Source organism: Oikopleura dioica, chromosome XSR (assembly GCF_907165135.1).
Source record: "Oikopleura dioica chromosome XSR, OKI2018_I68_1.0, whole genome shotgun sequence".
Classification (NCBI taxonomy): Eukaryota; Metazoa; Chordata; class Appendicularia; order Copelata; family Oikopleuridae; genus Oikopleura; species Oikopleura dioica.
Window position 1 is genome coordinate 142,147 of NC_137294.1, and position 16,218 is coordinate 158,364.

The 16,218-nt window shown below is 43.3% G+C and overlaps 3 protein-coding genes across 3 annotated transcripts; 1 reads left to right on the forward strand and 2 right to left on the reverse strand.

The window, feature by feature from the left end:
* Positions 1–326: 326 nt before the first annotated feature.
* On the reverse strand, positions 327–1,569 carry LOC145707219 (uncharacterized). The gene is made up of 5 exons (XM_081784710.1): positions 1,440–1,569; positions 821–1,397; positions 655–781; positions 511–618; positions 327–467 (listed from the first exon to the last, which is right to left on the reverse strand). The coding sequence occupies exons 2-5, from the start codon at positions 1,361–1,363 to the stop codon at positions 340–342; spliced, it is 906 nt and encodes a 301-aa protein (XP_081640836.1). The 5' UTR covers positions 1,364–1,397; positions 1,440–1,569; the 3' UTR covers positions 327–339.
* Positions 1,570–2,681: 1,112 nt separating this feature from the next.
* LOC145707217 (uncharacterized) lies at positions 2,682–4,472 on the reverse strand. Its single transcript, XM_081784709.1, has 7 exons — positions 4,269–4,472; positions 3,837–4,031; positions 3,533–3,709; positions 3,401–3,488; positions 3,179–3,328; positions 3,022–3,130; positions 2,682–2,977 (listed from the first exon to the last, which is right to left on the reverse strand). The coding sequence occupies exons 1-7, from the start codon at positions 4,299–4,301 to the stop codon at positions 2,731–2,733; spliced, it is 999 nt and encodes a 332-aa protein (XP_081640835.1). The 5' UTR covers positions 4,302–4,472; the 3' UTR covers positions 2,682–2,730.
* A 9,337-nt stretch (positions 4,473–13,809) lies between these two features.
* On the forward strand, positions 13,810–15,421 carry LOC145709843 (uncharacterized). Its single transcript, XM_081787546.1, has 7 exons — positions 13,810–13,874; positions 13,934–14,031; positions 14,071–14,200; positions 14,469–14,748; positions 14,796–14,890; positions 15,166–15,305; positions 15,351–15,421. The coding sequence occupies exons 2-4, from the start codon at positions 13,960–13,962 to the stop codon at positions 14,636–14,638; spliced, it is 372 nt and encodes a 123-aa protein (XP_081643672.1). The 5' UTR covers positions 13,810–13,874; positions 13,934–13,959; the 3' UTR covers positions 14,639–14,748; positions 14,796–14,890; positions 15,166–15,305; positions 15,351–15,421.
* Positions 15,422–16,218: the final 797 nt, after the last annotated feature.

The following is a 16,218-nucleotide window of genomic DNA, read 5'->3' on the forward strand; positions in this document are numbered from 1 at the left end:
TATATTTTTATTTTCAAAGATTGAATTGAGGTAGAATGGATCTCGTGTAAGTTCGTACTGCATATTGCCCTAGGTTTTTCGTTCTCAGATGCTTTTTTGCAAATTGCGGCGTTTTTTCGGACAGAGCTTTTTCTTTCTAAAAGTAATATAAATTCAATTTCTTTTGGAGCTGGGCTCGGCGACCTGTGTGAAAAACCTGAGTCAGGGTCTGAGTCAGGGACTTGAGCAGAAAACCTGAGTCAGGGTCTGAAAGAGCTTTCATTACTCTTTCCGGACTCTGACTCAGGCTTTCTACACAGGTTGCTGAGCCCAGTTTTTCAACTTACAGAGGCTGTAAATTCAAGGCCAGGCATCGTAGCTGTCCTGCCGCGAAGTAATTTGGCGGAAGAGCGTTTTTTCGTAGACGGGAGGGACCAGCGCGATGCCGAATTTGGCGCGCTCGCCGAATCGGAACGAGTCGAAGCTTTCTGAAACGGGTTGGAATCAAGGAAGAGGAAATGGCGGACTTACGTGTTTGGTTGGTCATTGTGTTGAATTGTTCTATGGTGAGGCGGCCGCTGCTTCTGGCTGACTGGGCAGCGCTTATCATCCAGATTCGCGGCCCGATTGAAAGAGCGGCTGAAAATATGAGAAATGAATATTGAATTAAATTACCTAAAAATTCATTTCTGGGTTTTATCAAAGCCAAGTGAATCCATGAATTACGCTCGGCCAGCGGCGAGTATTTGTAAGCAGACTTGGCGAAGACGTAAATTGAGTCGTCCAAAGTCAAGGCGATCGCCTTCAAATATATTAAAAAGAAAGGGCGAGTAGTTATTACCTCTCTGACGCGCTCGGGCAAGTTGGCGGCCTTCTCCCAGCGGCTGGTGGGGGAGGAGGCGGCGTCGAGGAAGCGCACAGTGCTCCAGTCGCGATGGTTGTATCGCCCGCCGATGATGAAGATCGAGTTCGTTTTCGGAAAGGCGGCGATGGCGTGGTTGATGATCGGATCGGGCATGCTCACTTCGTCCCTCCAGCCGTCTTTGAAGCTGAACGAGTGGCAGCTAGAAACTGGCCGCCCTGCGCGCGCCTTTTCCATGTGCTCCTCGCCGCCGCAGATCCAAGCGCGCCCGCTCAAAACTGTACATGAACCGTGCGCCCTTTTGATGCCTCCGAAAGGATGCTTCTCCCATCGCAAATTCGCCGGGTTCAGCACTAGCAGATCTCCTTCCCAAAGACTGCCCGCGTTTCTCCCGCCAAAGATGATCAGCTTGTTGTCAAGCGTGAGCATACAGTGTCCGAATCGACTACTGTCTGTCCAACTGTACTTGCTCTCGCCCTGCTGGCATTCAGCTTTGCCAGTGTGGTCGGTAGTCAAACGCATGCTCTTCAACGCGTCTTTTACCGACTCAATCGGCCTGGAAAATGATAAGGGAGGAAAGATAGGGAAGGGAGCTTACCTAGAAGCAGCGGAGCAAATATCCTCATCCTGGACGGTGAGAAAAAAGGCGTCAAAAGAGAGTCCTGAAGGACTATGCCTCCGTCTATCATGCCTCCTGTTATCATCAAATGACAGGTAGCCGGGTTCGTTGGTTTTTCACACGGCTCGTTTTCTATCCTTTCAGTTGGTCTCGGCCCGGCTGATGCGCAAGTTTCATCGGAGACCGCTCGTCCCTAGAAAATGAATGAGAGGCTACCAAGAAGGGGGGAAGTTCTAAGAATCTACCTTACCTTGTAGACGCACTGCGGATAAATGCGCGTCCTAAGAGTAGAACTGCACTGGCAATCGCTCCAAGCAGACCAAGCCCAACTCGACTCGCAAGGATTGGTATTGCAGCTTTCCCTTTGCTCCGCGATTTCGTAGCACAAGTCGATCGGCTCGCACTGTTTGCTCCGCGTCCGCAGCCCTCCGCCGCACTGTTTCGAGCACTTGCTCCACTCGCTCCAGTCGCCACTCACTTGGGGACACATTTTCACCCGGCAGTACTTGGACTCGTGCGAGAGTCCTTCGCAGCTGCGCTCGTTCGAGTAGCTTTCGCACATGCGCACTCGATGCTTTTTCGCGTCGCCACAGGACTGGTCGCATTCGGACCACTCTGACCAAGTCGACCAGTTGGTCAAGAACTCGTCCAGGAACTTGTTGAAGCGGGATACTTTGATGAACATTTCTGGTCCTTCGCCGCAGTTGGATTCGCTGGTCGAGCTGCGGCGCGAGGCCAGACCGGCCAGGACGAAGCGGGCTTCTCCGTTTGACCAGCGCCAGGGAGCGATTAGTGAGCTCGTGTGGCTTCCTGGAAGGGATGAAAGGGTTGGAAGGGGGTTTGAAGCTTTTCCTACCTTTGCAAAGCTCTTTCTTTTTGGCAGTGACGCAATAGAGCTTCCCGCTCTCGGCAGTAACAATTTGGGAAAAGTCAAACTGCGCCTGTTCATCATCGAAGTAGTCTTCCTTCTTCCTGCTCGCTCCGAACTTCCGGCACTCCGAAGGCGACGTCACTCGCAAAAGCGAAAACTGCAGTTTTTCATCCTTATCCGGGGATTTTCTGTTGACTTCGTAGCCAGAGATGAGCGCGTGGGCAGAAGTCTCCAGCTCGAAGGTCTCTGCGCCGAGGCAAATTGGGTGGACGAGGCTGGAGAGCCGGAACGGGCTGGATTGACTTTGATCCAATTTGATTATTGCGATGTTGTGCGACGGGGTCATCCAAAGAGGGTGGAAGATTACATCCTTTTTTCGGCGGTTATTTTTTTTTGAAATCAAGGAAGAGAACCAAAAAACTGAACCGTTTCCTGAGCCGTAGCTTGTGCTTTTTGAACCCTTTCATTTCTCGAGCTCTCTTCGGGGGCGCCGATGTCGTTGGTATGTTCCAGCCCGACGTAAATGGAGATGAAGTCGTTTTCGGTGAGAAAAGTGTCGACTTCCTCTGTTGACGTGTTGTATCGCTTGAAGCAGTGCGCCGATGTTATTACTACAGAGGACGAAAGCAACACTCCGAAGCATGTCCTAAAGCTGGTCAAAAAAAAAAGCTGGCTTGAGAGCTGTTCTACCTGGTTTTAATGGAGGAATCTCTGGAAGCTCGACTTTTCGTCGTGATTTTCGTGATTTCAATATGGACATGCCAGGGCGAATATTTGTGCGATTCCTTTTTGTTGATTTCTTTAAAATATTTTGAGCTGATTTTTGAGCTTTTTTTGAGCCCCTTACTTTTGATGATTTTCTCGATTCTCTTCGTCTGCGCATCTTTGGGTCGTCGACTGTGTTTCGAGAGAACTCCGCCTCTGAGAAGCCGGTTGCGATGTCTCGATTGTTCTTGGCGGGTCGGTGGCCGGCGAAGTTTGGAAGTACGTGAGCCGCCTAAAAATAGACCTGAAAAGGCTCATTTCATCACTTACGTAAGGTACTACTACTAACTACAGTAGGACAGACCTTGACTGTAAATCGCCTGGCTAGGTCGGTAAGACGGCTGCTTGCGAAGTGCTGGCGTTTCAAATCCGGTGAATTGTAAAATCAGATCCTACACAGGATTTTACACAGGTGGTACCGAGCCCAACTCCTTACCCTGTCATTGAGCGCTCCCATGAAGATGGAATCGAAGCGCCTGTCGAGTCCCTCGATGTGCTCGTTCCGCTCAGATCCGAGAATGCGCCCCCTGTTCAAAGTAATCAGCTCGTCGTCGAGCTTGAAATCGCCGCGGAGCATGCCGCAGTTGTTCGCCAAGTTGAAGTACTTCGGCTCCTGAAATTGAAATCGACCATAAAATCGGGAATCGCTACATTATCTCTAATTGGAAGCGGGAAGAGGGGAATCGAGGGTGGTCTCATTTCGATAGGTTTAAACGTTTCAACGCTTCTCTCGCTTTTACCTGGCTAGCATCATCGATCAGCGAAGAGACGACGCGGTTTTCCGAATTTCGACTTTCAAAGTCGCTCAAAGCAGCGGCGCTACTTTCGCCACTTTCGACCGGCTTCGCTAGAATCGGAAAAGCGGAGCACTGTTCGATGCAGCAGCTGTACCGGTCTTGGCAGCTCTTCGTTTCAGCAAATGTAACAACACAAAGCTAAACATTCAAATTCAATTCAAATTCAATTCAACAATCAAAAAATACCGGGCTGAAAAACCTGTGTAAAAGCCTGAGTCAGGGTTAGAAAATTCATCTTTATTGTTAATCCTGACTCAGGACCCTGACTCAGGCGTCTGAACAGGTTTATGAGTCAGGATTAACAATCTCGATGAATTTTCGAACTCTGACTCAGGTTTTCACACAGGTTTTCGAGCTCAGCCTTGAATACAGTACCTTTAGCAGTAGAAACACAGTCTCTCTGATCATGTGTGTCTCGCTATTATTTTGTTTTTGCTGTTATCTGCTTTCGGTTCTGCTCCGACTCGTACAACTTTTTGTCATTCGGGCGAAATAGGGATCCTGCTCGTTTCTTGAAATAAATTACAGCAAGGTCTGGGTCGACTTGGATCGCAGTTGCTCTTCTTCCGCTAGCGACACAGTCTGAACGAGATTTATTTGCGATCACGTTCAACCCTGTAACTTTCGAAATACAGTTAGGCCGCGCTGCAAAAAGACACAGACAGTACGAGCGGCCTAAAAAAAAGTTGCTTCAAAAGCAGAATTTTTCATCGCTAATTTTTTTTAAACAAAAATGCGCGAAATTTAGAAACTTGAGTTCATCAAAAAAAAATCCTGTGTAAAAAAACTGAGTTGGGATCCTGAAAGAGCATTAATAAAAGCCACCTTGCGGCTTTCTTAAAAAAAAAGCCGCAAAGCGGCTTACTCAGAATTTTAAAAATAAATTGAGATGCTTATTTTGGCAACCTGTGTAGAAACCTGAGTCAGGGTCTAAAATATCATCTCAATCTATTTTTAAAATTCTGGCGAAGAAACGTGAGTCAGGCTCCTGAAAAAGCTTGAATTGAAGAATTTTGCACCCTGACTCAGGTTTTGAGAAACAGGGTTCTTCTCAGGTTGACGAAGTCAGGCGGAAAAATTAAAGATTCGAAGATTGAATTTTATAATGATGGTTGGTCAAATTCAATAATGATCAATCTCGATCTGAGAAATCGGAAAAATAAAAACGTAAAGCAGCTCCCACGATAAAAGAGCTAAAAATCGCAGAGAGAAAAAAAAACAGGAAGAAAAAAAAGTCGAAAAGACCTGAAAATGGAGAGAAAACGAGTGGAAAAGAAAAATGATGAGCGAGTCAGAAATGGCGCTTGTTTTATGATGCCTGTTATAATTATGCTGCAAATTATGATCAGGCAGCTCAAATCATAAAAATTGCATGTTGCAAATTAGCGCTGTGAAAATATACTGCTGGTTGTATTTTACGACGCGCCATAATTGCACCTTCGCGCAGCATAATGATATCAACGAGGAGAACAAGCATAAATAATCTTCATAAGGGTTTAGCCCTCATAACTGGCTAAAAATAAAAATAACTCGACAAAGCGGAAAAGGTCATTTTGACCTTCTTTTCTTTGTCTTTTGAAAGTTTTAAAAAATTTTTTTTCTTCCAGAATCAGACTCTGGATCCTGTGTAGAAAATCTGAGTCAGGATCCTTAAAAAAGTTATGATAAAAAGCCGCGTGGAATTAGCCGCAAAACGGGTTTGCCAATATCTTTTATACCGCGGCTTTTTTTTTGATAAAAGCTCTGTGTCAGGACCCTGACTCAGGATTTCTACACAGGTAGCTTTTCTAGCTCTGGCTACTTTCCTAAGGCTGATACTGATTGGAGAAAGGAATTTCGTCAAATTGTCTCTCTGAAGAATCTCAATTTTGGAATAAAATTCCAAAAGTGTCTTCTTCAGTAAATTTGCGTTTCTTGCGAATTTACGTCATGTGACGACCTTGAGGTGACTTTGACGGACATCCACTTCCGCCAGGTTGAAATGCATATCGAATTTTGTTGATTGACGTCACCGCGCCAGAAAAGCTCTGATAGCTACTTTGTCGTCTCTTTTCCTCGATCTAGGAGTTCTGGCCGCTCTCTCGTGCTGAAAAGAAGCTTTTTTCTGAAAGACAAAACTGGAAAATTTAATTTCGGAGTTAAAGGAGCTGGACGGACAGACTGATTGATCGTTAAAGAGCCTGCCCAGTCCGAAGTGAAGGCCAAAGCGAAGCTAAACGATTAAAATTGCGCCGATCGGAGACCGACTCAATCAAATTCGATTGACGGTCCCTGTACTTTTTCTGTCTAGCGAGAGGAAGATCAATCAGCCAGCCCCCGCGCGCTCAGACCAGGAAGAAAAAAAGAAGAAAAGGAGGAAAAGACGTTTGCTCTCCTCCTTGATCTCAAATATTAAGAAACACCATGATTGAATTGTGGCTTTGGGAAAAACTCTCATCTGGACATCTACTATAGCTGATAAAATTGAAGCTAGATTGTTACCATTACTGCAATAATGGCATTGGAAATTGGGTTATTTTCTATCTTTCAAGGACCCCTCATTAACTTTTTCACCAAAAAACATGAATTTTTTTAACACTCAAATTTTTGGTTCTCTGTTCCTCAGGGGGTTAAATTTTTTTTTTTTTTGAGAAATCTGAATTCCGAAACACCATAATTTAATTTTGGTTCGGAGAAAAATTAATATCTGGAACTATATTTTCTTGATAAGCCAAAGTGCATCTGATTCTGCAATATGGGCAAAAGTTATAGCTTGTTTTTGACGAAAAATTCAAGGGAATTAATAAAAAGGGGACAAATCTATGCCTAAATCAATAGTCTCCTTACGAATGCGCGCTGCTCTCTGAAGCTCTAGAATTCCGGCTGCGGCGGTCGCATTATCGTGTAGTACTCTGTGTTGTCTGGGTGGATTACTTCCCACGCGTGGGAATTCGCGACGCTCTTTCTTTTTATGGATGATGGAGAGAAGAAAGATGAAGAGAAGAGTGCGTTCTCTGCCCTGTGCTCTCACTTATCTCCATAAACGCCGCGCCGCGTAAAATGCGAAAAAACAAAGTTATAAAGCAACAAATCGAAATCGAAATCGCCAAAGAGCAAAAAAAAAGAAACAGAATCGGTTGATTAATTCTAATTGAATTCCAACTCCCCGGGAAGACGATTTTGAATAAACCCGACTCGAGAGTGTTGACTTAGACGCAGCAATTTCAATTGGAGACGCCTTTCCCGGGCTGAAACTGTACGAGAACCTGGCCAAAGCGAGATTCCATCCATAGTAACCCGCTGAAGGAAAGAAAGTAAACACTACTAGTTTTGCCGCTTCCTCAAGTGGCAGTTCAAATTCTTCGAATTCCGCATGCTACGTAACCTTTAGTACAAACGATTCTGGTGCCCTTTCCTGAGTCAGGGTTCTACACAGGCTGCCGAGCTCAATTCCGCCCTGGAATTTTAAAAGAGGTTCTTCCTTGATTTCCGTTTTGAATTCGAATTCGAATTCCACTGGTTCTAGTTCTTCTTTTTTTGCAAAAGCTAAGTGGCAAAAATACGGTATCGAATTGGACAGCCGGGCGCAATAAAGTTCACGCGCTTCAGAAAAGAAGTGTATCCGGTGCTAAGCACCTTCTTTGTACCAGTGCTGGGCGATTCCAAGTCGTCTAGACGAGCAGGCCCGCCTAGTCCATCTTTATTGGATAGCTCTCGTTTTCTCGACAGCTCCAAATTGGTCTCGAATTGATTAGTACTCAGATTGGTGATAAAAAAATTCCCAAAAAAATTAAAATCAAGAATCTGAAATTCCGAAAAAATGCCAAATCTTGCAAAATTTTCGATAATAAACGCAAACAAGGCTCGGCAACCTGTGTAGAAAACCTGAGTCAGGGTCTGAAAGATCTCTAATGAAAAGCCGCGTAGCGGCTTTTTTAAAAACGAAGCCGCGAAGCGAGATCCCAAAATAACTGATCCAATACGCGGCTTTTCACTTGAGGTTTTTCAGACCCTGACTCAGGTTTTCTCCACAGGTTGCCGAGCTTTGAACGCAAATGACCGGTTCTCTTCCTTGATTTCTTTCTTCTTCTAATTCCTCAAAATTAATCGAAAATTTCAATCAAAGATGAAAATTTGAAATCTTCTGAAAAAAAGGCGACGAAGGATGTTAGCAGCTTTCTCTGGCGATGCAGGATTCAGGGCTCTTGCTTGATGCTGCTGGTTTATTGTGGCTATCTGTCGTTTTAGTTTTACGAGAAAAGAGAAGAAAAAAAAAACGCCTTGCACCTGACACCAGCTGCCACAATAGCTACAACGCGCGCACGCAATTCTTGCAGCACTAGAACATCTTTTTCAAAACACGCAAAAAAGCGAAAGAAACTTACAGAATTTCTCTCATTTCAGATTTTTTTCTTTCTCTTTCAAATTGAAAAAAAAATCTCGATCAAAAAAAAAGTTCAAGAAAAAAAGTTAAATTTGCCAAGTGACGAAAAAAAAGATAGAAAGAAAAAAATGACGTGAGTTGCAGCTGAACAGTATCGCTTTCTTCTTTTGTTTTTTCGTCACTTCTATTTATCTCTCAAGGTCTCAAAGTCTCAATTAGCGACGCTAGAAACTGGGCTCGGCAGAAAGTTGTGAAGAAAACCTGAGTCAGGGTCTTGAATAAGTAAAAGGAAGTTTCAGGAGCCTGAGTCAGGTTTTCTTCACAGGTTTCCGAGCCAAAAAAGAGTGAAAATTTGGAGCTGTTTTTTATTCCTTTCTTTCTTTTTTTGTACAGTGAGAAAAGGGTCAGTAGTTACAGTAGACGGATAGTAACTCTTTGGATTTATACTCGTACATAGGCTCGTACAGATGGGCGAGTTTGGCTGATTTATTGTCACGCCAGCGTATTGATATCTGCAAAGTTGACCCGTGGCTTCTTCAGCGCGCCTTTTGGGCTCATCGATTCTAGCTGCCTTTTCAGTCCCGGGCGGGTGTTTTCGATCGAGCTGCTTGTTGATGCATCCGAATCGGAACTTGAGATTGAGAGACTGGAGCTTTGAAAAGCTTCGAAATTGGGAAAAGTGGAATTGGAGTTGAAATTGGCCGGTGGACTTGACGCGGATTGGGCCAGTTCCGCTTCGAGTTGGCGGACGCGGGACTGCAGCTGGAGAATGTAGTTGCGCGCTAGAAGCAGCGAGGCGATCTTGGAGAGTTTGCGGACAGAGGGCCCGCGCGCGTAGGGCATGACACCGCGCAGCCCGTCCATGGCGGAGTTGAGATCGTGCATTCGTCGCCGCTCGCGCTCGTTGATCTTCAGCCTGAAAAAGAAAGAGAGAGTCAGAAGGGTTCATTTTCAAGGGAGAAAACTGGGCACGGGGAGATTCAATGAACTGTGCTTAGTTTCAAGTAATTGCTCCCCACGAGGCTCGACGGAGGAAGTTAGAACAGATTAAATGTCCGTGGGCACCTAGCAACATATCTTGTTCTTTATTGACATCTCGCGCTACTGGCTACTGCTCTTACTGTATCTGACGTAGTTTGAGTCAGCTGATTGTAGCTTTTCTAGCTAAAGGAATCATGCATGTAGCGATATGCGTGCAAATTGAATTAGAATGAGTAGTTTAAAATCTGATTAAGGAGCGATATCACTGATGTCAAAAATATCCGATTTCATCTAACTATAGTAGCGTCTTTCTGGAACATCTAAACATAGAATCAGGGTAAATTCGGAACACTTCTGCGCAAATTGCTGCCATTACTGACATAACAAAACACCTGTACTTCTACTAGTCAGCAAAATTACTGCTCCAATCTCTTTTTACGACTCGGCGAAGCCACTTTGCGGCTTCGGTTCTAAAAGCCGCTTCGCGGCTTTTAGTAAAAGCCCTCTTGGACCCTGACTCAGCTTGACTTTTGAATAAGAAAACTCACCGAAGTTCGTCTCCACTTAGATCTTGCATTTTCTTGTCTGCGTTTTTTGCCGAGTTTGAGTGTGAGTGCCTGGTCATGATTGTAAGTTTTGAGTTCTTTTGAGTCTCTTGCCTTCTTGTAAGTGTGTGCGATTAACCTTGGTGGAAAGGGAGTAGTATTTATAGGGGTTGTAAGCGGGCGCACCCGATGGGCCCCTGATGGGTGCTCAATCCAGCGTATGTGTGATTTAGCTCCAGATCGCATTTCCGCAGCTCTCCCGCCGCGTCTCCTCCTTTTTAACACATTTTCCACCTTCCACGCTCCCAGGGCTCCCAGGGCTGCTTCGATGGTAGTGAGGTCGATTTTGACCGCAATTTAGTTATTTACTAATATCAATACCAAAATATAGTCTCTTTTCTCCGAAAGACGTATTCTATTCTGCAAGACGCTCTCATAAGAAAAGATTGATATCAAAGCAATGACATCATTCCTCACTTCAAAATACAACTTGTTAAAACAGGATTATCAGATTTTTCCGATAGAAAAATGGGAAAATATAAAGATCGTCATCGTGTGAACCTCTGAAGAAAACTGCTCAACTAGAACCATCTCTTTCCCTTATCAATTTTGTGTTGAAAAACATGTTCGATTGCGAGATTAAGTCGGTTCACCGTCTATGTATTTCATTATAAATATCTGAGAATTCTAATTTTGAGAATAATAATGCTGTTTTTTCCCGTTTTGTTTTGTCTTGTATTACCGGAAAGGTTTCTACTTGAGAAATATTCAAATCCTTCTGTAAAAATAAAGATCTAGAATATATCTACTTACAGACCTCACGTGACTTCTGCTAACATTGACAGGTTCGAAGTTATTTGACCGACAAGTTGGGGAAATCCAAGATAGTACCCTTATTCTTTCTTTTACTTGAAAAAAACGATGTGAGGAAAAGTTACTTTTATAATATAATAGTTTATTCGATTACATATTGTTTAACATAAAGATTGAAGATGAAATCAAGGAGGAGTTCTGCCGACAGAGGATTGAGAGGATTGGTATATACAAGAATGGATTGACACGTAATTAGACTAGTAGTAGTAATTTCGCAGTAGCTTGTAGGGCACATGTTCCAGTTGACCTGTGCCGATTAGGGCCGCGCGCTGCGGGACGCTTCTTCGACCAGCAATTCGACGTCATTCGATTTCGATGATTGTGATGGATTTACTGTGGCTTCCTTGGCAGCTACCTTTTCCTCCTTCGAGCGACGAACAAGCCGACTACAGCGAGGAAGAGGCTGAGCACGACGAACTGGTAGCCAAAAACGATCGATTGAATTTGACCGCTGCCGATTCTAGAGCCAGAAATTGCATCCCCCACATCGCCCCCGTTTGTTTCCATTTGCGGAGAAAAGTATTTGTACTAAAGAAGGTTTACTAGGGAGACAGTAAAAAGACTGTACCTGACAGCGGTGGCCAGTAAAGCCCCCAATGCACATGCAAATTTGGGAAGAGCCTTGCTCGATGCAGAGCCCGTTGTTGAGACAATTGGCCGCGCAGTGCCTCCTTCGTGGCATTCTTGATTTTTGGCGAGCAGTCGGAGTTAATAATCGGTTTCTATCGAGCAGTGGGTTTTTATACGGCGCTGTGCCCGGGCAAAACTGCTGCGCTCTACCTCTCCGCTGGAAATGAGACCTGCGAGTCAGAGCGTCCTCTTTTACCCCTTCTTAGCAGCAAAATCGTGTTCTAGTCATTTCGGCTATTCTGCGTCATGATTTGGATGATTTCACTTCTTGGATATAATTATCTGAAATTCAATCGTAATTATTTTCCGTGTTTTTGATATATTTTTTTATCATAAAAGAGTCAGGAATTGTCTAAATCCAGAGTCAGGGTCTGAGGAGCTAAAATGAAAAGCCGCGTAGCGGCTTTTACAAACGAAGCCGCAAAGCAGCTTCGCGAATCTAGCCATTTCAATCTATTATTGATTTCTGGTTTTATAAAAAAAGCCGCTGCGCGGCTTTTGATTTTTGCTCTTTGGACCCTGAGTCAGGTTTCCTGGAAAACAAGAGGGTTCGATTTAATTTGTTATTTAATTTTCCAAAGTTGAAATCGGAGTCAGTAATAGAGGCAAGTTAGTTTAGTAAGGGATATTTTTTCGAAATTGGACGATTGAACACAATTCGAAGAAATAATTCGAGAGTGAGGTAACTCGATGTGCTATTAAAGTATCGCTGGACATCGCTGAGACAGTAGTCTTTCAAGGCGTCATTCGATTTATCAAACTTTGAGATCACGGGCACATGAGACTTGATATCTCGCGGCGAATCTAATCGCCGCCCTTCTTTTTCGGCCACAACTGTAAGTTATCTACAGTATTACTGTGATTTTTACAGTAATGTGGTAACAGAAAAGATATCAGCATTTTTCCCTATAAAAATCGATTTTTTCGATTTTGAGTGGATAAAATTTTTAACCGCGGTTTACCGTGATTAACCGTGGTTAACCGACCGGTTGAAAAATTTGAAAAACGGTTGATGCTTTTCTTTTTCTGTTCAAAAGAAAAAATCGATTTCTTTTCGATTTTTTACGGTTAAAATTTTTGACCACGATTAACCGCGATTAACCGCGATTAACCGCGGTTAGGCGACCGGTTGAAAAATTCGAGAAGCGGTCGAAGTTTATTATTTTCGACTCAAAATGCAAAAAGGCGCTTCTCTCGAGCTCCTGAGTTGTTGTTGAAGAAAATTTTTCTCGAGTGTCTCTAGAATCGAAGTTGTTGTGAGGGCAAAATGCAGATCCTCAGTCAGACACTTTTCGTGACTTTCACGGTCCGCGGGGAGCAATAAAAAGGTAATTAGCCGCATTTTCGCGATTTTTTTATTAAAATTTTTTGATTTCAGAATCCGTAGCGCGAGAAAAGAGGCGGAAATTTGCCGAGAAACGGTGCAACTTGGCTCAAGAAGCGAAATACGCCTGCTACTTCATCATCATCCGCGAAAAGGGAAGATGATGAGCGAAAATGGCAAAAGAGGGAGAAACCCTCTCTCCTCTTGCTTTTAAGCTTCTTGAAAACCAAGTCGCACACATGTTTCAACCCTGAATAAAATCAATTTCCTCTACTTCCTTACTTCAGGGCCACCGATGAAAAATTTCAAAACGATATCGGTGGCCCTGTCTTTTGTCTCTTCTTTTCTTTCTTTAGATTGATCTAAGAGTAGTAGCGGTTGATGAGTAGTAGAAAGCGCTGGGCTGGCAACCTGAGTAGAAAGCCTGAGTCAGGGTCCAGAAAAACTTTGATAAAAGCCGACTTCGCGGTTTTGCTTTAAAAATAGCCGCACTGCGGCTTATTAAAATGCTTTCCTGACCCTGAATCAGGTTGTCGAGCCTTGAGGAAGTTTTTGGTGAACCTGAGCTTTGTTTTGTTCATTTTCAACCTGCGAGGGTTGGAGTAAGCGCACATGATTGTTGTCATCCTGCTCCGCTCAGGCCGTAATTTGAAGAGAGGCGAGCGTCAGTTCTATAGTATGGTGCCATACTTCTGTTCCTTTTAAAAACTCGTTCCAAAACGCCTCTCACAAATCTCCAACTTACCGATCGAAAGATTCTACAGAGTACTATTTATTGAACCTCTTTTGCACTATTTTATTAGCACTAGCAGATGGCTGGGGAGAATATTCGGAGGAGAAATTCTTTGATCTGACTTCTTTTAATTCATATTGACGTTATTGTTGCTTGAAAAGGCTTGGGAATAAAATTGAACATTAATTACGTGAGAATTCAGATTCTAAAAAAGAGGCTGGGAAGGATCGACTACGTCACTGTCGATGATAACGCCAAAATCGTTCTCTTCTTCTTCGCCCAGAGACGAAGGGTTAGTGCGAAAAAGAGGGATGAAGGCAGTTTCAAAGAAAATTGAGGATTCCTCCGAGAAAATGTTTTTGCCAAAGCGAAGTACTTTGCAATTGAGTACATCCGAATCGACTCCAAAGGACAGTTTTTTCAACATCTTTTTTATCATTTTTTCATAAATAAAACGGGAAAAAGTTGACGGAAAAAAGAGCCGAAACTCTTTCGCTGAGCAACTCCTTCGCTGGAATAAGTTCCAAGAAAAGTTCGATTCACATCTTTTTCATTCAAGATTTCTTGTCTGTGGAATCGAATAAAAGGGAGATGCGAGAGCTTTTGGATCATCGACAATGTCGCTTCGTTCGTCGCGATCGAAGAAATTTCCATCCAAGAAAAACATCATCGACGAACATGTCCAACTCGTGAGTTCTTGGCTTTTTGATTGAAAAACTGTCTTTTAGTTGGCGAAGATGGAAGAAGCTGTTAGCACAGGAGAACGATTACGAGCCGATATTGACTTGCAAAACGACTCCTTGGCCGAGCTGGAGGAAAAGAACGCCCTGCTACAAGCGAAAGAAACGGATTTTCAAGGTTGATGCTTGGTCTTTATTCGAATTGATAAAAACTTTGGACAAATACTTGGTTCAAAAACCTTGCATTTCAGTGGCAATCCAGCCTGTTATACTTGTGTCTTCTGTTTCTAGCCATGACGGTGGGTCATGAACAGTAAGGGCACAGACTGTAGAACTACTGTAGAAGGGCCCTCACTCCCTGTTTCGAGTAATTTTGAAAAATATTTTTCCATTTGGAATCTTTGAATAAAAAGCACCTTTTCGATCCGAAAAAGTCGATTTTGAAGGAAAAAGCAAGGAAGAGTACTATCACTCTGTGACGATCGAGCAAGACATCGAGCTCACGAATTTGAGCTGGCAAAGATCCTCAGCGACGAGGAAAACGAATTTTGCTGTGCGCAAAACAGCAACTTTTGCGCTGCCTTGTCGACCATGCCCAGCATCAAAAGGAAACTAGAGACGGCGAGTGTTTATCGAAGCTACCCGAACTTCGATTTCAAGGGGAGTTGGAAAAGGTAGCGTCCGAGCTGCGATCCATGCACAAGAAGTTGCATCTCATCAACAACGGTGATAACAAAGCGTTCTAGAGATGGTGCATTAAAATCTCGGTTCAGATACGTTTCATTTCTTTGAGTTACTTTTGCCTTGCGAAGTTCTCCAAAACTTACAGAATTACAAACCAGAAGACAATGACGACTTGGACGAACATGTTAGTACCGCGATTTTCATTTCTGACTGACTTATTTTTGCTGGAACTCGAATTTTTGCAAGCGCGGCTTTTTTGTCTAATCTACCTCGAAGCCGCAAGCGGCTTCTCGTTTTTCAACACTCGTTTTAAGGGTGTCAACGACTATCCAAAAAAATTGTCAAAAAATTTGGCGAAATCGTTGTTGACACCCTTAATCCAGCAAGAATACGAATTCCAGCAAAAAATAAGTCATTTAGTTAGTTTATTATTGTGCAGCAAACAATATATTTTTTCAGTTCTATTCGACAATAAAACATCTCCTCGAAGAAAAAACAGCCCAACCAGTTCAAGAAACAAAATCTGAAGGAAATGCTGGTTGCGAGAAAGAAAAACGTTGTTGAGGCGGCTTTCAAAATCCTTTCAAATTTCTAAAACAGTACGTAACTTTTAATTTGCCCGGCGCAATTACCCGGCACTTTAGCGATCGAGAGATATTCAAGGCAAGATTGTCGGCATTTGGAAGAAGTCTACCGGAAAAATGAGAAGAAAAAATGAGGAAAGAGGATAATCATAAATCATAAATTCATAAACTTATCTATTTTTAGCTATTTTTTATAGGTCTTAATTTATGTGAATATCACACGGTGATTAAGCGTTCTTTGGAGTGCATATTCTGGAGCATGTTATTTGGTACATAAGATATACGAGCTGATACTCAATGTATCTTATCGAAAAAACGATTCCTTGCTTATCCTCTTTTTCAAGTCTGAGAATAAAAAATAGTCTTTCTTTCTTTTTTCTTTTATGAAAAAGTACTGTCAATCTTCTTTTTAGCAAGCAATAAAAACAATCACCCAGCCTCTCTGTCTTCTCTTCATTGAGTGTTTACAGTGCCCGAGCGCGATTAGACTAATACCAGATTAGAATAATTATGCGCACAGCAACGAGCCTACTTATGTTATCGCTATCCAGCCAGTATATGACGGTCGTTCTAGGGTGGGACAAAAAATTGCTCGGCTCGGCAACTTGTGTAGAAAACCTGAGTCAGGGTCCGAAATTTGTTTAATGAAAAGCCGCGTAGCGGCTTTTTCCTAAACAAAGCCGCGAAGCGGCTTCGCATATTTTATCTTTTTAATCTATTTAAAAATTTTGGTGAAGCCGCTTCGCAGGTTTTCGACAAAGACAATCGCTTAGAATTATTAAAGAATAGAACAAGGCTAAATCAGATGGATGGGCATGGAGACAGATTCGGACAGTAATTCTAGTGGTACAATCGCCTTGTTGACCCTAGCACACGCGCAGTGCCCGGGGCTCTCTCTTCTAGATCTACTGCTGCGCCACCAGGAGCA

Bases quoted from the DNA above. Each gene is read 5' to 3' on its own strand.
- LOC145709843 (XM_081787546.1), top strand. From the start codon at position 13,960: ATGTCGCTTCGTTCGTCGCGATCGAAGAAATTTCCATCCAAGAAAAAC. The intron at 14,032-14,070 runs GTGAGTTCTTGG...ACTGTCTTTTAG, and splicing joins TCGACGAACATGTCCAACTC to TTGGCGAAGATGGAAGAAGC. The intron at 14,201-14,468 runs GTTGATGCTTGG...TCGATTTTGAAG, and splicing joins GAAAGAAACGGATTTTCAAG to GAAAAAGCAAGGAAGAGTAC.
- LOC145707219 (XM_081784710.1), bottom strand. From the start codon at position 1,363: ATGCGTTTGACTACCGACCACACTGGCAAAGCTGAATGCCAGCAGGGC. The intron at 619-654 runs GTAATTTAATTC...TCATATTTTCAG, and splicing joins ACCCAGAAATGAATTTTTAG to CCGCTCTTTCAATCGGGCCG. The intron at 468-510 runs GTAAGTCCGCCA...AACCCGTTTCAG, and splicing joins CACAATGACCAACCAAACAC to AAAGCTTCGACTCGTTCCGA.
- LOC145707217 (XM_081784709.1), bottom strand. From the start codon at position 4,301: ATGATCAGAGAGACTGTGTTTCTACTGCTAAAG. The intron at 4,032-4,268 runs GTACTGTATTCA...TTGAATGTTTAG, and splicing joins CTGTGTTTCTACTGCTAAAG to CTTTGTGTTGTTACATTTGC. The intron at 2,978-3,021 runs GTAGAACAGCTC...GACCAGCTTTAG, and splicing joins GATTCCTCCATTAAAACCAG to GACATGCTTCGGAGTGTTGC.